Source organism: Eutrigla gurnardus, assembly GCF_963514095.1.
Source record: "Eutrigla gurnardus genome assembly, chromosome: 2".
Classification (NCBI taxonomy): domain Eukaryota; kingdom Metazoa; phylum Chordata; class Actinopteri; order Perciformes; family Triglidae; genus Eutrigla; species Eutrigla gurnardus.
In genome coordinates, this window is record NC_139916.1 from 5,801,032 (window position 1) to 5,818,584 (window position 17,553).

At 46.2% G+C, this 17,553-nt stretch overlaps 1 protein-coding gene across 4 annotated transcripts in view; it reads left to right on the plus strand.

The window, feature by feature from the left end:
- Positions 1-179: 179 nt before the first annotated feature.
- arhgap46a (Rho GTPase activating protein 46a) overlaps positions 180-17,553 on the plus strand; it is a 29,303-nt gene continuing 11,929 nt past the window's right edge. For 2 of the 4 annotated variants that reach the window (XM_084028185.1, XM_084028186.1), the window contains exons 1-2: positions 180-334; positions 9,875-10,381. In XM_084028185.1, coding sequence (XP_083884311.1) covers positions 321-334; positions 9,875-10,381 — 521 coding nt within the window. In that variant the 5' untranslated portion in view covers positions 180-320. Of the gene's footprint in view, positions 335-2,803; positions 2,952-9,874; positions 10,382-13,811; positions 13,878-17,553 lie in introns of those variants that run through there. The other 2 variants (XM_084028187.1, XM_084028188.1) reach the window with 2 other exon arrangements.

The following is a 17,553-nucleotide window of genomic DNA, read 5'->3' on the forward strand; positions in this document are numbered from 1 at the left end:
AAACATTTTTATCGCTGTTTGTTCAGCCAAAAGAGACACTTCACTTACGGTTTTTGGCCTCGATTCTTTCCAACCAGCTAGTGGAGGAGATCGAGGGTGGTGGAGTGGGGGGTGCAGACTGGGTGACCCCCATCCCAACCTATGACTCACGTGCGGAGGCGGAGACTCCATATCGGATTCACCACGGGAGGACCGTCCCGACCCGTACTCGCTCGTCGGACCGCACTGAGCGCTCAGAAAACAACCACCTTCACCCCCGAAACCAGCTCTAAACACCGTTTCCCCCCCTTCGTTTACACCTTGATTACAATGTGAAGAAAATGGCCGGGACAAGGTAAGTCACCTCTCATTTAAATATACACACACATACACATTTAACTGGAGAAAGTTAGGAGGCTTGTCTCGCCTCACTATCAGCCCGCCGTCGACACAGTCGTCCCCGAGGGCGAACCACGCCACTCAACCCGATAGTTAGCCGACATTGTTTCGGCACTTTACCGGCTTTAAAGCGTCACCGAAGTTTCTGGAAACGAAGCACACGGTCGAGGGGAATTATTTGTGGTATAAATGTAGCTTTGAAAGGGTTAATTTTAGCATGTGTGAGTCGCTATTTTAATTAGCAACACAACGTCGGGCAGTTAGAAACTCTTGCTTGCTAGCATGTATAGCTTGAGGGGGGGGGGACTTGAAATTAAGTTTTAATTTTAGTGTTTGTAGTGGAGTTGAATTAGCCGTAGTCTAGGTGTTTTCCTAAGTCTTTGCTGTGGTTGAGGGGGGTCAGAAACTACTGGTTTGATCGCCACATGTTGAATTTCTACAGCATCTGTTTTTGACTGCATTAAAACTGTGTTTAGCTTCAGACAGATGGTTTGCTTTAGTCCTCACAGTCTATTTAAAACCGACTGAGATGTATAGGATAAACTACTTTTGGTTCATTTTTAAGTGCTCCAACTTTGCATAGTTCAGACTTAATAGCTAAAGCTGAAGTTATGAGAGTCTTTGATGTCTTAATATTCCTCCTGTTCATGTGTATAAAGTTGAACAGTAAGCCTTGGACAACCTTGTTGTTTTTTGTCAACCAAGCCGCCCCACACAGAAGTCATTTATTTAGCCTGAAGCGGTTATTTTGGCACGCCACACCGACCTGGCTTCCTGGGTGCAGTGGTTTCATGTCCATGCCAGCTGGTGCTCGTCTGAGGGACGGGGTGGCGTTGGTTCATGCAGACTTGTTAACTTCTCTCTGTCTGTCCAACACTAGAGAGAGAAGTTGTGGTGGCGGGGACGAGACAATGCTTGGTGTTGCTTCCTCCTATAATGTGGCTTCCATTCGTTTGGTGCCGTCAACGCGAGGAGAAGCAATTACAATAGAATGCTGTTTGCTCACAACGGTAGACATACACTAAGGGAACAAGCCATGCATTACCCTAACAGGATTAATCAAAACTGTGTCTTCTGACGAGAACAAGGCAGGATGTCCACCCCGCTCCACAGAGGATTTGACAATGGGACAAGTTGGGTTGCTTGTTGAGAGGATGTGAATTTGAAGCTTGGACAGTGACAACAACTTTTTATGAGCTGTGACATGTGACGAGTTATCATCTCATGCTTTTTGTACTATAAACCTGAAAACACCCCCGTGGAACAGGACTCTTAACGCTCCACACACACACACTTTTCATCTGAATATAACATGTCACAATGACACCAAAACACATTCATATGTACCTGCACAGCCGCCGACTGCTAAGAGTGCTGATCATCACGCACTAGCATTACAGGGGATAATAACTTGTGGGATAATATATGCTCAGACATCTGCTTCAAACAGGTTGAACAAATCTATATCATTGTAGTGAACTGTGAAACTTAAATGAACTCACAACACAATCAGATTATGGTAAAATCTATTAGAAAAGAAAAGTTTTATCTGCCCCTGAAATGCAGTGTCACAGTTGTCTCCCTCTATTACGAACCTAAAACTGTGAGGAGATAACGACGCCGTTGATCCCCAGCTCTTAAATCATAATGCCCCCCCCCTCGAGCCCGTACAGCATTAACATCTTCACCAGGCTGGACTCCTAAGCCTGGAGGACCTGCCGTCTGCACCTTCACTTCCTCTAGAGGACAATCTGGACTCTTCCTTCCTGTGTGGCTCCTCGGTCCGCCGCTGACCCCCTTCTCACCCTGTAGCTAGGCTCTGGGATTAGACTCCGGCCTCATTTGTCATGTCAGCAGCGGGGGAGGATTCGGGGGGGGATGGTGCGGTCCAACTCAAAATGAATTTACAAACTGCTGCAGGTGCTAGGTGGGCAAGCGGGTCAGAAAGGAACAGTAAATGTCATTAGAACATGTTTAACATGTATGACCCTGAATGATCTGACAAGATAAAGGTTGGCCAATTAATATTTATGGTTATTAAGCACAATCACATCCCAATGGGTTCATTAATTTCTCCTATTTGGACAAGTGACCCCATTGTTCCTGCCCCGACAGCTGGTGCACTGGACAGAAAGGCCAGCCTGTATGTGGTAAACACCCCGATCCCGTCCTCAGCCTCTTCTGCACATGTTCACTCTCGTCTTGTCTGGCCTGAAGGATCCCCATGTGCTCCTCGACCGAGGGGAAGGGGTTGATTTAAGAAGGACAGGGACTTCTGTTTGGTCAGACCTACCCATATAAAAGGGAATTTATTGACCCTGTCACTGAGTAGAGTCTCAGACAGACACCGACTGTTCAGCAGGGCGGTAAGGGGGCCGGAAGTTCCCAGCATTTCTGCTGAAAGCTGCAGCATTCGTGGGAGAAGGGAGGATGACGGGACCAGATAATACTCTCCATACAGAACTCACAGAGAGCGCCTCTGTGGCGAGTTTGTAGGCGGATTACAGCGCGGGCATCCGAAGTAACATTCAAGACTGCCAACACTAAAATGTTGTGCTGGAACCGGTGGCGAGGTAGGAACTATTGTGTCCCGTTTCATCGCAGAATCAGTTTGTTGCAGTGGGGAGGGGGATTAATTCACCCGGGCCATGTCAAATTGCTGGTTTGGAAAGCAGCATGGGAAAGACTAGCTTTGCTGAAGGTGGCTGAATGACCTTGTGAGATCCAGTCTAATCCAGTGCCAATGGTGAGGGGAAACTGTCTCTAGTTTTGGATTAGGGCAGCTGTTGAAGGAGGTCACCCCAGACCCCGTATACATGTCCGAAGCTCCTCCCCGACGGGACTCTGATTGGCTGGGCTCCCTTGTGTGAGGCACCACAGAGAGGGTTCTCGTTGAATGAAGTCGGCCTGTTGATCTGACAATAGTCTGCATTGTTCTGTTCCATCAGAGGCTTCAGAATAGGGTGCCTTTCACAGGCTTTGTAATGCATATGAACGCGAGTCATCACAGGACATTCTTGTCAACTAGGTAACCCTTTTTTTTTTTTTTGCTTTTAAAATGGACCCCGTGTCCAACAGTGGCACATGTTTGACTAAACTGGATCATCTGGTTCTGGCTGTTTTTGCAGTGTGCAGTTACTGTAGTGACTCAGAAGTGTCAATCATGCTGTTCTGAGTTGATACTAGACAAGGGTTGGAAGGATGTTTACTCATCTTCACTGAGTAGTGATGACATTTCCATGTTCTCGAAGAATTGTGATGTTTGACTTGACAGAAATCGGCAGAAAGGCAGTCAATCAGATTTTTTTTTTCACCCTTACGACTGCAGCGTGAAACAAACTCCAATGTGTCATTGATGCAACACTTTTATATCTAGCACATCATGGGACTGTACAGTATTCCTACTGCTTTTACAGATCATTGCTGTCATAACAGAACAGTCACACCTAGTACAAACAGCTAGCGTCTTATCCGTGCAGGCTTTTTTGGAGGTGACGGAGTGAGTCTCTTGTTGTCTCTGCAGGTATGTGGATGCCTGGCTATTTGTTCTTAGTGCTTTACCCTGCCTTTCCCCTCCTTGGCAACCTGCAGCCCTGGTGGCTCAGCTCACATAAGGCCAACTCGTCCATGCCTTGCGTGTCTTGCCGTGAAAGGCGACTCCGGAACTCGTTTGCCAATGTCAGCACAAGAGGAGTGAGGAATGGACACTGACAACTGCTGCTGAAAGGTGGAGGAGGGGTGAAGTAGAGGGAAAAGGTGTGAATCTTTTTTTAGGCCACCGTCTCTGTGATAACTTAATTATTTCAACAATATCTCATCACACAATCTGACACATAATGTATAAATGTAAGTGTTTTTACACCCCTTTTATCTTCTGAGCTCATCAGGGGCTGTACAGAAGATGGATAAACTTCGGCTGCAAGGCCAAGCAATCCTATAATACACCTAATAGAGCCAATGGAATGATCTATAAACCTGTATACAGCCCGACAAAAGGCTAAAGCGTAAACAAGACAGGTGGTATGCAACCCTGTGGGTCTGGTTTACAAAGCACATCCCTGTTAAAGTCAAAAGGAACAAGATGGCTTTACAGCATCCTAACCCCAAGCATTAACTTTATGGGCATTTCTGTGGGGATGAATGCCAAGCTGCCGCTCAGAAGTCCATTACTCTACAACAGGCTCAGCAGTCTTTTATGCAGGTTTGTTTGTTGTTAAATTACATGACACACACACACGGGGATCAATGTGCCATGAGTTCTACTGACCTCTAACCCTGGTGACACGGCAGGAATGGGAGGTGTTAAACAAAAGGCCCAAAGAATGTGTGTATGACAGGTGCAGGGTGTTCCTTTTTTTCCCCTACCCTCTGAAACATGTGCGCTCTCCCCCTGATTGTTCTGGACGCCTGGGCGGAGAGTGCCGGAGCCTACTCTTACATCCTGAACACACACGACCCACATACACCTCGTCCCAGCTCTGTTTTTAATAGAAACATTTGGTTCGGTTGAGACTTCCGGGAAACAAACATGCTGTCGCAAAGACTGATTTGTGCTTCTGACGGGGACACGATTAGCCTCCATCAAAACCTGATTCATGTCTTCACGATCAACAAACACCACGGGCAATGAAAACATGGAGGAGGAGCAGCAGCAGCCCAGGCTGACCTTTCATTTCTTCCCATAAATGTAGTTACGAGCCCCTCTACATACCATTTAACATATTTAACAGCCGTGACCGAATATCCCGATGAAAGTATTGAAGAAGAAAAGTGAACCCTGATATATATTATATATATATATATATATATGTTGATGCTGCCCTCTTCACTCCAGTAAACAAGGCCGTGGCCACAGAACTGAAATTGCCAGGTTTATGATTACGCTCTTCGACAGGCACAGCTACTGGAAACGCTGCCAAGCACGCAGCAGTCCATCTCTTGTTTTACAATATTTAGATAAGCAGGTTGCCTAGCAGCCATGATGAATAGACTTTGTACATGTTTTTTTACATAATCAAACAGAAGTCTGCTCCTGGAAGATCGTCCCTTGTATTTTATTGAGTTTGAGGGAGTAAGTAACCAGTGGTTTCTCATTGTTGCTATATTTTAAATAATGTACCTGTGCTGTTAGGTGAGCTGAAATTCCTTCCTCTTCTCCGAGCGGTGACTTATTTCAAGGCCGGTATCTGAGGAGAAAGGATGTTTTATGTCTCTAAATAGGAAATAGCAGGTCTGTAAATACACCAGGGTAGACTTGGCACTTGTTGCCGCGCCTGGTCAACAGAGTGCTAAGGTTTCCCAGATGAATGGCAGGCCCTGTGTGAGACGTTAGCCTGCCTTGGTCCACATGGGACAGGCACAGTAAAAGCTCAGAATAGTCTGTTGTTGGAGAAGGTTAGAGGTCGCCATACAAGACTCCTGATTGATAAATGGGAGCTTAGCTGGCTTCCTGTTTTTTCTGTTATGTCACCTTAACCAAATTATTGACAAATTAATGCTTCAACACTCTCATTTGGCACAGTTTCTGAAGGTCCAGAGATGCCACAATGGCACTGAAACACAAAAGCATTCCTTTGTTTATTATCTGATGAAACACTGCGACCCTAGTTTGGTCAAAACCCTGCTCCACATGAAAAACAATCCTTTTTTCTTTCTGTAATGTTTTATCATGTTGAGGAAATCAACAGCTACAATGGTATTTGAGTTAGGTTGAAATCCAAAGCTGGACAATGACACAAGGCGGCTTGATGCCCTATTTCTAGTGACTGTATTGTCCAATCCTCTATGTTTACTGCTGCTGGGAAAAGTGCCATTTACACTTTGGCGTTGGCTTCGAACAATGGGGCAGATTCCATGAGCTATATTCTGTTGTTTCCCTCACGCTGTGAAACCGCTCTCAGTCCTGGGGTATTTTTGGAGATGACTGTAAATTGTGGACGCTAAATGAAGTATTTCTCCTTCCGAAGGAGGCCGTCGGCCCGTCGGGACTGGGATTAACAACATGGTTAAGAAGGAGTGCTTGTGTATGTGTCTTTGTGTGTGTGCATGTGTCAGTATTGGCCTCTTGGTCTCAGTGGCCGTCTCTGTTTGCAGAGATTTTTTTTCTTTTACAATTTGACAAGCTTTATTTTTAGTTGCTGTGGAATAACCATAGGCTGCTGAAGCATCTCCTTGACCCAAATGGGAGACAAAGATCCTGTGTACCATGGGAGAGCAGCAGTAAAACACATAGGAGACCAAGCCTGCGTTTACAAGACAACAGTGTAGCAAAAAATTGGTTGTCGTCCCATTACGTTTTAAAAAAGTGTGTTACGACGACATTGTTTTGAAAACGATCGGTATGCCGTAGATCTGATTCAACAACGGACCTAAAACTATCTTCTCAGCTGATCAAAGTAATGGTACAGGAAATCTAAACCTTGTTGGAGGAGACTTAACAAATTTATCAGAGATAACAATGTAAACACAGCTCAGTAATCCCCCATTGTTGATGTTGTTTTCTTAGTAGCGCGTGGCGATTTGACTGCAAACATACAATACACATGTGTGAAGGGGATCTGAGTCTTCACCGTTTCCACGGGGACCGTATTTTTTATTTGTAGTTTTATCCAAAAGATTTCACTCTAGAACACGGTTTCAGAAGTTTCGTTTGCAGCCCCCCATAAAGCCGTTTTCCTTCAGGAACACAAAACCTAGTATTGAAGAAAGTCTTGTTTCAACTAAAACGTTCTATTAATAAAATAATTTCTAAAGGAATCTGCAAAAGTTTACTGAGGGCAATGAAGTGCTGGTTTAACACCACACAAACCGCCAAACAGGTCTGTGGCATGCAGGTCTGTTTTAATGAGACGATGTTTCCCCCCAGAGGTAAATCAGGTGCCGTGTCCTCAGTCAAAGCACTCTGTGTGTGTAATAAAGTACATAGTTCAATATAAAACATTTCCGTTGGAGTTCGGCTTCGCTGAGCTGGTGCAGACTGCATTCCAAACCATTTATGAACATTTGCAGCACAATGCAGACTGCCTCGGCTGTTTGGAGTCCTCCACTATATTTTAATGTCTTCCAAGTCTGGGAATCTATTAATTTAAAGTTAATTTACATGGCAAAACCCAGCGATTTTCACCAGACATTAATAAGTAGGATGGTCTCTGTCCACTACTTTATTTTGAGAATTAAGTATATATTGTTATGGTGGAAATCGTTTTATTTTCATTTTAAATGTGGAGAAAGCGTGTCGACCTCAGTCCCGGTAAATCCTGCAGAAGACAAGTCCCTTTGTATTCGACAAATCCATGTAAATTGCATTAGTTTTGTTGTTTGAGTACTCCCTGAAGTGATGTTCCAGGAATTTCAGAACCTGAACACCGGTCCATCTTCCTGCTTATCTGGTCGTGTCAACAGAGCCCAGCAGGCCGGCTCTCAGCTCTAACTGCTGTTTATTTACCTAGAGGGAACAGTCCTTTATGCAGCCGCTACACCCTGTGCTGCTGAACTCGTCAGCCATGGCCTCCACAGTTGACCCTCAAACCCCGGTTTCCTGTTGGGGTGTTCGGGACACAGTCTGGCATTTTAAATTCTGTGCTAGTTTCCCCAGTGCCACCACTGCCACGGAGTCTCAGCTTTCTTTCACCGCGTGTTCATGAAGGATTCGTTTATTTGGATTCCAATACGAAAACTGCATTTACAGAGAGTGCGAACAAACAGAACTGGGAAAAAAAATAGAAATGCAGCATGAAGAGATCCATTGCTCAGAGTGGAAAGACTTATTTTGGAGGCCGGGAGCAGTCTAAGGATGCAGTCGGCTCTGGTATGTGTGGTGGTATTGACTGTTTGACCTAGCTGCTTTGAATGCCCGCATTATTTGCTGGGCTTCCTTTCCGTGAAGTGTTGCGAATCCTATCAGTGTGTAAGTCATCTCCTGACAGGACCTCGTTATGGTATCTCAGACGGCAGATGCTTCTCCTCTATATAGAATGCAACACACAGTTTTTACCCTAAATGTCCCCTCTATATTTCTTGTCATCCCAGGTGAGTTAAAAACAGTACAAAACCACCCTTCATGTTGAGTCCATAAGTCAGGGCTGCTTGCCTGGTGTGAGGGATCGGACCAGATGGCTTCCCAGCATAGAGCACTGGGTGACATGGGAAGACGGTATGGGAAAGACTCCTGTATCCTCTCTATGTGTTCAGATTTTGCAGTTAAGGACCAGCTGTTGTAACCTCGGCGGTCCTGAGTGACGCCACACTCCTCTGTGTTTATTTCTGAGGCCAGGGGTGAACACACAGGTTGATCTGGCAGGCATATGAGGAACCAATGTGGGGATATGTGGTCTTATCCGTGCTTAGCTTTGTGCCCCATCTGATCATCACAGGTAGCCAGACAGCAGGCTCCCTCTCACAAACCACCCTGGCAGGGAGAAGAAAAGCCTCTCTGGGGCAGTATCCAAACCTAATATCAGATTGTTGTGACACTAATTCCTCTTCACTGGTACTTTTCACCCAAAGACACAAGGCTAGAGTTTGGTGGGCTAACTGAAGAAGAGAAATGACCTCACCTTGCCAAAACTCTCAAGTGGTCATTATGAGACGCAAGAAAGGAGCGTGGTGATTTATTGGGTATTCCGAGTCCTTCCTCTGGCTCTGATCTCGACATACTGTGTCTGAGACTTGAAGGACTCTCGCTGGCTGTTTTGCAGCGTCCCTGTTCCCACATGGATTCGCTGGCACAGTTTAAAGCCCGCATTAGGGAACTAGATCAAAGGAGACATAATGGAGCCCACTAAAGTGTAGCATGACCTGGATAAGTTGTACCAGCAAACTGCAGTCCTCGCTTATTTGTCCGACATTATTGACCTTGATTTTTATGGCGGTAGCTACGTCATTGGCCTGTCATGTGGGGAGATATTATTCAACTGCAATATACCACACATTTACTGTTAAACAGTGACGGATAGGGTCCTATAATATCTCTGAGATTCAGTTCATGGTCTCATTGCCTGTCTATCTGCATATGTACTTTCTGGGTTGTCGTTCTCCCTATTTTTCACCATCCCTCCATCTCTATTTTTGCACCCATTGTCTCCTTTTTGTTGTTGTCTGTGTGTATTGTGCTGAGCTGGCTGTTGCCACACTGTGATTGTAGTTAAGCTTGTGGTTTTTTGCATCAGTAGCACTCAGAGCGTATGGCTCTCTTTGGGCCTCACTGACTCCATGCCTGGTGTCTCACTGAGCGTGTCCACCTGTCCCCTCATTAAGGAAACGCACTATAATTTCTGCCGCTCCGTTGCCCACCGAAAACATTGCCTCATTGCTAACACACACACAGATGGATGCATGTAGGGGACGCAAACACTCACACTCTCCATATGGGCTTTGTTGGGTCTCTCCCTCTGTTAAACAGTGTGAGTTTGTTCACTGCTTGTATCGTGTTGGTGGATAATCTGTTGTCGTTTTTCCACGTCAATAATATCGATGACTTGTTTTTCTTCTCATTCAGCTCTGATTGGGTGGAGATCCTGGAGCCACGCTCCCGCGAGCGTATGTATGTGAACTTGACCACTGGTGAGTGCGGTTGGGATCCCCCCTCGGACGTCCCCGTCCGCCAGGCAGACGGCAACCAGTGGTGGGAGCTGTTCGACCCCCACAGCGGCCGTTTCTACTACTACAACTCGACTGGGCGCCGCACCGTCTGGCACCGACCCCAGGGAGCTGATATAGTTCCCCTCTCCCAGCTCCAGGCCATGAGACGATGCAGTGAGGCCAAGCGGGCTGGAGGGGGCGTGGACAGGCACCATCACGGGACCACGGGGAGTATCGGCAGTGTAGGGAGCCAGGGGCGCTTCACACCTCTGCCCGAGCAGGACGGCGACAGCCCTGTACTCGGAGCTCCGGAGACCAACGAGGAGGCGGCCGAGCCCGAGCTGGACCCAGCAGTGGACAGCAGATTGCAGGGAGATGGAAGCAGTGCTGAAAACAGCACCGACTGCAGTAAAGACCCTCAGAGGTGAGCCCCGACCCAAACCTTCAGTAGCCCTCGACAGTAAATCTGGAAAGAGAGATGTGCTTAATCATTAGTGTATCAAATTACCGGGAGAAAATTGGGGAAATGTGATAGTCATCGCAGCATGTGGCTTAGTGGGTCGTAATGACTTTCAAATGCTCCTGCTATGAGAACTCGCAGGGTTATTTTGACTTTTGACCGCTCGTGCCAAACTCAAACTGCTTTTTTATTTTCATTCTCACTTATCTCAACATTCCATATGTCCCATGTTTCCATACTATTGCCTCTGAACCGTGCTCAGCCATTTCAGCAAATCGCTACCAAATGGGGAGAACGGTCAGTTATATTACAGAGCACGACATCACCCCCCCCCCCACGCTAGGGTTAGTGGTGCAGAACAGCCCCTAACAGTAAGTCATTCAGAGACCCCATCATGTGCTCGCCGTTGCGGCCTTGTCCAAACCACCGTTTCTTCCCTCCGAGCCAGATTCCAGACATGCCACTTCTGTTTCCCCTGGCACGGAGCCACTGAGGCCATCTTTGTGTCCTTCTGTGTGCTCAACACCACCCGGCCCCGCTCTGCACCGATGGTCATTTAATTTTCCTCAAACAAATCTAGGCTTCAGGCCATCAAAGACTAAAAAACGCCTATGGGTTAAATGCGCATGCATGAGAGGCATGTGAGAGAGTGTTGTCTGTGGTTAATAGCAAGCAGAACCGCTACATTCCAGCTGTGTATAAACAAGGCGAACCCTGCTGGTTTTGTAGAGGCTCTGTCATGGCGACTGTGGCTCTCCAGTTCCTCCTGGCTCTTCATGTACCTCACCTTGGCCCATAGGAGGTCTCTCCTTTGACCCTCCGATCCTTTGGGATTACGTTCGGTGGAGGGGGAACTAATTGGTCATCCACGGCTGTTGAATGATGCTACTGGAGGCCGTGTTGCGTTGCCTGTGGTGTGTATGGGGAGTGTTAAAACACCCCACAGAATCCCACTTTGCCCCAGTGATTCAAACACTCCCAGAGCCCTTTCTGTCTTCCCGTAAAACAATGGCCAGCTGTGTTCCTCAGAGGAAGGTCTTTAGGCCACAGAGGCTTGATACCATACTTAGCCATATGGCCCTTTACATGCCTCCATCTCTAAGCAGGTAATTAGAAACCACCACAAAATGCAGAGAAGCGGTGGAATGTGACAACTCAAGATGGATGAAAACAAACATGCTTGTCTACAGCTAGTGACACGCCTTATTGATAATGACGAGCATCCATAGAGTGGCGAAGTCCCGCCTTTCTATTTCCGGTACATGGGAGCTCAATATGAGTTTCTGATGCATGTATTCCTATGGCGAGATTTAAATTATTTTCTGGTCCCGTTTGAATTGTGCCATGAATTTCACATGTTTGTGGTTTTTAAAGATGATTTTCATGGAAAAACAAATATGATTTATCGCGAAGAAGTTTGATAATGGTAGGTTTTGTGTGAACTACAGCTCGTCGCTGCTCTCGGCGTGAATGATATCCGTTTTCTCTACAGCCTTAAACTGAACAATTGCGCAATAAACTGTCAAACTCTTGATGTGAAAAATTTAAATTTAAATCCACAAACAACATATTTCGATGTCAGAGGTCCCATGGGAGTCTAGCAGAAGGGGCGGGACTTCATCACTATAGGTAGGAGCGAGGGAGAAAGTTTGAATGAAGAGTTGGAAGGGTCACTGTGGTTTGAGGTTAGCTAATTGTTCTGTCCCACCCAAAAGAGTTTTAGGGGCTTTCATGAGAATATCCTCTTCCTTTATGATGGTGCTACTGCCGTGGTCATAACTTTTTTTAGTTCCATAAACTAATGGGGTATTTCATTGTCTAAAGTCCCTCAATGTTTGGTTTGAACGTCTCGGCTCTTTTAGATGTCGCCACATGATCTTTTTTTTTCTTCCCTTGTTTTTTTTTCCCTGTGTAATTTCAGAGGAGATGAAATGTTCTAAACGTATGACCTTTGGAAAAACAATGCTGTTCTTTGTGGAGATAGGACAATCCCAGTTCTTCCAACACATTTCCTTTTGTTTTGGAGTTATTAATAAATCTGTTCATAATAGATAGAAGTGTTTCCAAAGTTTCCACACAACACACCCTGTGTGTTATTCTAACCACTGGTTGGTCGATGCTACTTCCTGCCCGTCTGGCTCTCCCTGTCGTAAAGCTCATATCTTTAGATTTGTCCGTGTTCATGCTTAGCACACTTATGGAGTGCCAAATCTGTTACTCATTGGCCCCATCTTATCAAATGTACCGGGGGTTTTTGGGTACTTTGAGCCCGTGGAGTTCATCAGGGAGGTGTCATGGTCAGGGATAAACAAGTCAGTCATGTGGTTATGGGCAGAACGGATCTCTTTACATGATGGAGGTGTTATAGATCAACTTGCTTAAAACATCTGTATTGAATTCACCCACCTTCCAACGCATGTGTGTGCCTGTGTTGTCTAGGACCAGATAACATCTGTAGGGGATTTCACCAACACCGTGTGTGTGTGTGCTTGTTTTAACTGTGTGTGGGCTCCTGTCCACTGAGCTTTCAAGTTACACGAGACTAGCTGAGGATGAGTGGATGTTAAAAGTTTACCGAGGACACATGGCAGCATGGTGCAAGACAACCGAGAAGCGACCTACGGTGGTTCACATCAGGGTCACAGCACTCTTTTGTCTTATGGGCTGGTTTGGGGCGTATAATGGACCACTAAAAGGAACAAAGACTCTCACTTAAACCCAGTCGTCCCCCAGGGTCAACCGAGAGCTTTCTCTGAGCAGGAAGTCTAGGTATGCTGAATGGAGAAGAACACCAAATCACTTGTGCGTTCCCTCTCATTTAGCCCTGTAATGATACAGTGGTGAACCAGCATTTAATCTAAGGCAGTCACGCTGACATTGGTCACTTAAAACTCGCTTTTCCTGATTGTTTACTGGCCTTTGGATTTCTTTAAAAAGATGCAGAAAGAGTTGGGTAAATCAGTTAGTCAAACCTCAGCTCTCTCTGGGATGTTTCTTTGTTTATTTGTAGGCGCTTATACCAAAGTTGAATCAGCTTCTACACATTAAAGAGGGCTGAATTTATCTAGATGTGCAATAAGTATAGTTAAAGGAATGTTGCGTCCAAAAGGGACAACTGTCTGATGATGCAACAATATAAAAAACAGAACTGTAAACATGGTTTTTATTTATTTTGAGGAAGTTTTTTGGTTTTAAAATCAAATCTGTATGAAAGCAAAGTATTTAAAAACAAGACGCATGTGCTTGAAACTGTCTCTGAGTCATGGAGAAAATCACCAGTGGGTTTATTTAGGAAACAAGGGGGCGTCTTATGGGGTAGATAAAGTTTTTAAGTTGTTAATGAGTCACACATTGTCTGCATGTTTACTGTGAAGCACAAGCCTTTCATGCTTTTCTTTTCCCGTCACAAAATCTTTATGCACAGTGGAAAGACATGTTTCCTCTCTACACTCCTGGTGTGGTAAACTCATTTCAGTCTTCCTATCTATATTTTTTCTTTTCTTTGCGAAAACGTTGCGATCCCGTTGTGTGCCAGCGTGCTTCGGCCAGTGAAAATATCCTTATTTCTCTGCGCTATTTCTCTACACTTTCTATCTTTCACCGTCTTTTTCGTAAATGTTGAAAGTTTATGGTATTCTCATGAACTGGATTACAGAGCTACAGTTTTATGTGTTTCACTGAAGCGGTTTATCCAAAACCTCCTTTTGTTTTATTTTAGAAATCATTGAAGTGCTGCTTTTTACAGTTAACGTTTCTATCTGGTTCTGTGGTATGGTTGAATATCCAGTGTTTTTATGTAGAACCAATGCCACCACATGTGAACTGGCCTCAGGCATGCTGCCTCAGCTGACTTGCAGCATGCACACATGGTACTTTTCAGGGTGCTCCATACAGGTTTCTACTCACACTCATTTCAAGGACAAATCTCAACGGCCATTTTGCTGTTTTTCTGCTCTTTTGTGTCCCTGATCTGAGACTTGAGACTGACTGGAACAGGTTTTGTGTGGAGGCTCCAGTTTCATGTTCACTTCATCCAAATAGCGTGCTTGATGGGACCTCACAAAAAGAGTTTCAAGATGCACTTTCAAATACCAGAGGAGGATCTCATTGGAATCCAGTTTGGGTTTCCTTCGAAATCCTCCTAGTGGCTTTCCTCTGGCCCATCCCAGTACTTGGGGTCGGGCTGCGGGAGCTACAGACATGCACAACTGGTAGACATGTTGGCTCAGAGGAGGGAGGTGCATCAGTTTTCAGCTGTTGCGGGACAGCTGGCTCTCCGGAGGTGATTGACAGAAACTCGGGGCCTACCAGCTTCGCCTCAAGCCTAAAATTATATTTTATATTTTATAGAAAATCAGCCTCCAACATTGGCAACGAGAATACAACCTTGTCCTCAGCAAATCCTCTTTGTCTTTTCAGTTTCCTTCCCTAATGCAGATCGCAGAGGTGTTTGTGCAGCAGAAGCTTGGCCTGTGTGACCTCATTTCCTCTTCCTGTCCAGCCAATGCTAATAATAACGCCTGTTTTTCAGACCCCACCATTCCCAGGGGGTATATTTAAGAGCTTCCAAATGTATATCCCTATTCGCCGAGGGTGACTCAGCTGATGGCTTTTCCAACAACCGTTATTCCAGTCAGGAAAGTAAGGAGAGACAGAACATCTGCTGACAGCATGGCCCCCATAGTATATTTAGTTGTCTATTGAGGCGACCCGCATACGATATATTCAGAACAGGGACAGGAGTATCTGGGACTGTGTTTGTGGGGTTGAAACACCAGAGCTGCTGAGGCCAATTGAGATTTGCTGACTGTTAAGTTGATTTGCTGCCCCAGAGGCCAATCAGATTACCCTGTTGGACCTCTAACTTCATTTTATCTCGCATTTCTCCCTCTTCCAAAAGGTCTCGCACGGAAGCTCCAGGCAGTGAATGAAGGGGTTTGTGAGAGCACATGTGGACGTAGGATAGGTGTGTGAACACGCACGCTGTGTCTGTTTAATCATGTGTGCTTGAGAAATGGATGAAATGAAGATTATCTCGTGGCAAACGTAGAGATTTAGAAAAATGGGCCGAGTGTTTGCACTCCCAGTGATAATTACCATCAACTCCTTCACCTCCTGTGATAACTTGCTGTGCATAAGCCCCACCTTCAGCTAACATTCAACACCTGACAGGCTACTAGCGGGCAGCACACCCTTTCCCAACAACTTTCATTGTGGTGGAGTAAAGTCCAGGCCTGTTTAGTGTTACATAAGAGTCTGTTTTCCTGTCTAACTCAAAAGGTTGAAGATGGCTCTTTCAGGTTCAGCCTCTTCCCTATCAGCTTTCTCGCCCCCCCCTCCCTCCCTCACTTGCGCTCCATTGCTGTTGTTGAGGGCGGCGTCTCCGTGACGATGGCACAGCCATGCATTGTGTGAGGCTCCCCACACTGCCAGAGAGGCCCCTGAATGAGCCCTGAGGAATGCCAGCCTTCCCGCTCATTCCCTTGCTGCACTCTCCCACGACTAATCCCCACCCCTTCTCATTTACACATGCTCACACCCTCCTCCCTTGTCTCTCTAGCTCTGTTCTCCTTCACCACCACCCCCCACCCCACCAGTCGTCTCCCCACTGTCGGCCTGTTGCATTTTCTCACCATTGTACCATCTCGCTTTGGGTTCAAGGTTTGTAATCATAGTTTATTTGGTTGACCTGAGGTTTACTGATATGCAAGTGTTGTTCTAGCTGTGTAATGAGATTAGAGGCTTTTGGTAAGAGATCGAAGACGCCGCAAAGCCTGTTGGGATTGGCTCCAGAACTCCCATGCAATCGCGATGAGCGTTGCACCGAACTCCCTGCTGCCTGCCAACATAATGTGCCAGCGCTGGAGGGGGTGAACATGCTAGACCTCTACTGAGCCCGAGTGGGACAATGGTAGGCAGACAACAGAGACAAAGCCTGACAAAATCCCTTTCTCCCGACATTGTGAGCTGGACTTCCTCACAGGCCTCTGAATGTGTTCGGTTTCAGGCCCCGACGATGAATAGTTTGTTGATCGTTGCTCCTGCAATCACATAAGATATCATTTAGTGTTTGTATGGACAGGAAGGAATACTTTGAGGCATACAGTGTGTTGTGGATGTGGAGATGATCATTTCAGGGCCTACTGGGGTCCAAACATATCGAGTTTCCCATGTATGATGTGAAACCGTTTGTGAAGCTGTACATAAGCTCACTATAATTAAGATTTAGCTCATACTTCCGCCTTGGGAGCAGCGTGTGAGCATTACATTAGGCATTTCCTGTTTGTGTTGCATATGGGGAAGCCCTCTCTCCAACCCTCCAGAGGACCTCCTCTGACGGGAAGTGGTGGTCACTACTATCTCAGGGTCAGTCCTCATAACGTACGTCACCCACCCACCAAGAACATGAAAGTCAGCTTCTTTTTTACGGGCAGTCATTACATGAGCCTCAGATTGTGTGAACAGCGGGCTTTGATTTCTTTGTGGATAATGGAAGTGGAATTTGATTATTGTGGTTTGGTGTGTCAGGTCCACTGTGTTCCTTGGCCGTCCCATTAGAAGAAAAGCCCTGATGTTTCATGCGTGGGTTGTTCCTGCCGTAGCAAACCGGTGTTAACAGAGCATTTGTATCACCTCCTCGACGAGACCAGAGTGCGAACACATACACTGTTTCAAAGAGTGCAAACAGTGGCTTCTCATGTTTACAGCTGTCACCTATCAAACCCCCCCTCCCCAGCCCATGTAACCATACACACTCGCACTCGCTCGTAACAGCTAAAACAGTGGTGGTTTGGGGTGAAGCCCGTCCGTCCCAAGCTCCTTGTCTTCACACGTGTCTGTCTTTGTGTGTGTCTTACGTGTTATTTAGGCAGTAAACTTTCCTGATTGGTCTCCGTGAGGTGGGGGTCTCGGAGGGTGTTTGTGGCAGGCTGTCCTGGTGCTGTGCCAGGTGGCTGCGATCCAGCTGTTAATAGGCCCTGCCTGGAGGTCGAATCTGTGGGACCGTTTGAAGATGAGAGCCTGTTTACATTCAAACCGCTGAGGTGGTGTGACTCACTCTATAGACGGGGGTGAGAGAGAGAGAGAGAGAGAGTATGACGAGCTGTAGCTAGGAGGACTAAAGGAAGTTTGCCGTT